At 50.0% G+C, this 4,283-nt stretch overlaps 1 protein-coding gene across 1 annotated transcript; it reads left to right on the top strand.

Annotated features, from left to right (window-relative positions):
• Positions 1 to 2,254: 2,254 nt before the first annotated feature.
• Positions 2,255 to 3,110, top strand: LOC123397152 (BEN domain-containing protein 4-like). The gene is made up of 2 exons (XM_045091811.1): positions 2,255 to 2,598; positions 2,900 to 3,110. Exons 1-2 carry the CDS (start codon positions 2,255 to 2,257, stop codon positions 3,108 to 3,110), a joined length of 555 nt encoding a protein of 184 aa, XP_044947746.1.
• The last annotated feature ends 1,173 nt before the right edge of the window (positions 3,111 to 4,283 follow it).

Here is a 4,283-nt window from a genome sequence, read left to right as displayed (position 1 = left end):
CTGAAATTTGTACTGGTTAAAAACGACACCATAAAAACAGCAAAGGAGACTATTATGCGATCACCAAACAAAACAAAAAACAAAGTTAAGAGTGATTACTGCTGCATAGATGATGAGTTGATGATCCCGACTCATCTTTAATCCTCCTCTTGTCACAAAAGTAGGTTGGGGAATAAGAGCACATGAATGCAAGACACAACAAAATCCCGAATGTTTGTCTAGAAATATGTGTTTGATGCAAAACTTCACTGATCATCACAAGCGCAAATTACTGCTACAAATATAATGATCATGCAAGATTTTTTTTTTCAAAATCTGGGTTATACATTTATCTTATTATGTTTGATCATGCCTGACCATTATTGCTAGAAATACGATACCATAGAAAAGTTTCTTTTTTACTATCAACATCAGAGGTTGGCTTGCTGGATGATTAAAGGAAAAGTACATCAGTTAATCACCATCAATTTGGTTGCTCTGATGCTTTGAGTGCCGGACCCCTGTCCTTTGGCGATTCATGATGAACTGGTCTGGGGGCGCCTGCGAGCGAGTAGGAGAGGCATGGTGCGACAAGGTGCTGCATGCCACGCGGGAAATGAAATTTTACTATTTCATACCATTCATGTTGCTGCTTTCAGATTAAATTGAGTTAGATCCTGATTTCCATACCATTCATGTGTCAAGTAATCGTCCATGTTCGTATGTATGAACAAATTTTTAACACATATGGCGGCCATTCTGTAGCCTGATATGACGCAGAAAAATTTAGCATTAGAAATTATACGTATAACATCAACAGTATATGCATGCAGTTGCCTCAAGAAACGACCATATGAGCTTTAAAATGAAAGCACATAAATGAACAAGGAACATATAAGGAATGCGAGTTATATAGTATCTTATTACAAACATGGCATTAAGCACAAGTCCAAATCTTCACACTTCTTTTACATGGCTGTAGCACAAGTTACCTTATTAATTGGTACTTGTGTATTGAACTTCTGGATGGCCAACTCTTGCTCTTTAGGTGGTGCTGGCGTGCTGTAGCTTCAGCCATCCAAGTTCTGTGGACTCCACTGTTCCACCTTTGGATTTAGATCAACCACCTTGTGTAGTAAACCAGGGGTGCGGGACCGGCACTGACAGTCAAACAAGCCTAATTAGTAGGATCTCGAATCAAACATGAACATGGAAAATTAAAGCAAAGGCAGATGCATATCCAGAAAACGGAGGCATTTTAATTAGCAATAGAAATGAAAGAATTCAATCCGATTAATTTTGATGTCGAAACAGAGATAATGCTCTCTTGCATAAAAATTAGACTAATGGACATTTCAAAAAAGAATATTGGACCACTCCTGTCCTCTCTTCAGAAGAGCGGAGGTGGGGATGAGAAGAGGAACATGTGGTGACGAACTCCCAAGCCTTCCATGCTGTGGTGTCAAAGCTCCATGTCCATGTAGAAGAAGCACATGGCTGCCGGTGCCTAGTTGTCCATGTGGATCCAGCGCCATGCTGGGAGCAGACACAGGAAGGGCGCCGCATCACCTGCTCGGTCGCGGTCGCGGCGGATTTCCCACCCTCGAGCTCCATCCGCCACCACGAGCTGCCACGGGGAGAATCCCCTATGGAGGGCGTTCATCAGGCGGAGGGGAGGCGGGCGGGAGAGGAGGCCCGACGATTGTGTGGCGTCCGCTCCCCGGCGATGGCGGGTCGGAAGAGCTGGCCCAGAGGTTGCGAGACGCGGGGGCCGCCGGGGCTGGAAGAGGAGCGATGTGGAACTGGCGAACGTGGGATGGGGGCTCGGGGCGGGCAACGTGCTGAAGGTGGGGCGAGTATGTTTGGTTAGAGATAGTAAGAACCGTGGTTTGCTGTGTTAAACATTCAATGATTACTGACCTTTGAATATTGTTAATCAACGTGTGTGATTGTTTCTATCTGCCCCTCCCTTTTTTATAGGGGTAAGATCTCTACTATTAAAGGGGGATCTGCCGTCTGTCGTGATGGTTGAAGCACGCTCGATCCTCACCCCTCGTACGACTAACCATCCCGTGATGGGCCACATCGTTCCACCCCCACCCCCACGTACGACATGGCCCAGAAAACAGCCCACAATTCCATCCCCCACGCACGTCTCCCCCTTCCCAACTCCCAACTCGCTTCCGCTCTAGATCCCATCTCTCTACAGGAAAAGTCGCCGCCGCGACCAGTTTGATCCAACGCCACCCTTCTCAAGCACCGCACTCTTGCCGCGATGCGGCCTCAACCTGCGACACCGCTCGCCGGGGCACCACCCGTGCTTGAGACTCGCCGTCTCGCCCCCCCCCCCCGCCACGCCCCGCCGTCTCTCCAACATTGGGACACCACCGGTTCCCCCTCCAACGCCGCCTCCCTCATCTCCGGCGACGGCGTTGGCCCCTCCCCGACGGATCGGCACAACCCCAAGGCCCCCACGCCTCCACCTCCTCCGCCCCCGCCGTCGGACGAGGGAGCCGCAGCGTGGGCCCGACGCGCGGCCGCGCTGTCGCTGCTGGGGCTCACCGGCGCTGTCGCCGCCAGCACCGTCAACGACCTCTCCGTCTTTCTCTCCTGCTCCAGGTCCAACCCCCTGCCCGCCCACTCCCCCCTATCGCTCGTCTCTGTAATTTCTCCCCGTGTTCACGGGACATGGAACTCAGATGCACCCAAGATCACAACTTGTTACGCGGATGCGTTGAAATTTTGGTGTTCGTCTCCACAAGTTGGTACCGCTCTGCGTGTACTTCTTGACCTCTCTCTCTGCAGAGCGTGGAATTTGTAGCATGCCTGCTCCTGCTGCTCACAAATTTGCCTTCTTTTGCTGTTTTGCACGGGAGTGTATTGCCCTGGCTAACTGCTTTTGCTGCTCTTGTTGTTGCAGCCAGGCAATGGAGAAGGCTACACAGAACAAGCAGGGAGCAAGCGCGATGGGCGAGCCCATCACGCGCGGTCCCTGGTACAGCACGTCCATCGTCATAAACCGTGCGAAGCGCTCCGTCTCCTGCACTTTCCCGGTGTCGGGGCCCGAAGGCGACGGGCTTCTCAAGTTCAAGGTTGTTCGTTTGGGAGGTGTGTACCGGTTGACAACCTGACTTCACTATTTTTTGTCTCATTTCATAACTGAATGAAGCATGATTCAGATAAATCTTTGCCTGCAGTTATCATAGCTATAGCAGTTGTTGCAAGGGTAGACTGTAGAATTACATACCTAGATTCTGATATTTGCTCACTAAAGTTACATGGTTCAAAGAAAAGTTGACCATGCTAAGGATCGGTATTGAGGTTGAGCCTGGTGCTCACTATGCAACATCAGTATTCTCACAATCCTTTTATAATGTAAAAGAAAGAACGAAACTGAACTTTACCCTTGTTGTCCCAGTAATTATTGAATTATTCGTGATTTTAACAACATGTTTGAACACTGTAACAAATTAATTCTCACAGCATAAATGAATGAAGCGTGATTGGACTGTAGGCTATGCATTTGATAGTGACAAGAACAGTATAGTTAGAGGAACTATCATATTGGAGCAAAATACAACAACGGCCAACAACCCTAAAGATCAAGTATTGGGCAAGGTCAACTCGTGCACATCATGCTTATCTCTACTATTAAAGTAGAATCTGCCGTCGTGATGGTTCAACCTCCTTTTGACACGTACGCCTCGTCTCGCACATCTGTTTTCTCGCTACGGATACTCCCACGATCTATTTTTTTCTTCACGCCACCCACGATCGATCCGTTAGAGGCCCACGCACGTCCGTCTCTCCCCCTCCCGTACGCCTTCCTAGCTGCATCCGTAGATCCCAGGCTGAAGCCGCTAATGTCATCTCCTAGTTCTGTTCCCCTCCTCATGGCGCCGCAATACCGGCTCTCCCACTTTCGCCCTCCTTGGTACGGTGTTGAGCTCCTCCCCGCACTATGGCGGAAACACCCAAGACACCAGAAACCAACACCTCCTTGTTGCCCCCGCCGCCCCCGCCGCCCGTCCATTGGTGGCATCACAAAACCTACTCGACTGCTCCAAATGCCATCGGGGCACCGACGGTTTATGTTGCTGATGGGTATGCGTACACCACCTTCAAAGATGTGCTACCAATGATGAGCCAGTGCGCCGACCTGGACGGAAGGCGGCGGATCCGGCACGCGGCGAGTTTCACATCCAACGGCGCGGTCTCCACGACTGTGCGGTGACGACTCGATGTCTTCCCACCAGGTGGTAGGATGAAGTCCCTTAATCTGTTGCTTCTCATCGAGATTTGGT

The sequence above is a fragment of the Hordeum vulgare genome, chromosome 5H, assembly GCF_904849725.1.
Source record: "Hordeum vulgare subsp. vulgare chromosome 5H, MorexV3_pseudomolecules_assembly, whole genome shotgun sequence".
Lineage (NCBI taxonomy): Eukaryota > Viridiplantae > Streptophyta > Magnoliopsida > Poales > Poaceae > Hordeum > Hordeum vulgare.
The sequence above is the reverse complement of the archived record's forward strand: the minus strand, read 5'-3'. Positions and strand labels throughout refer to the sequence as shown.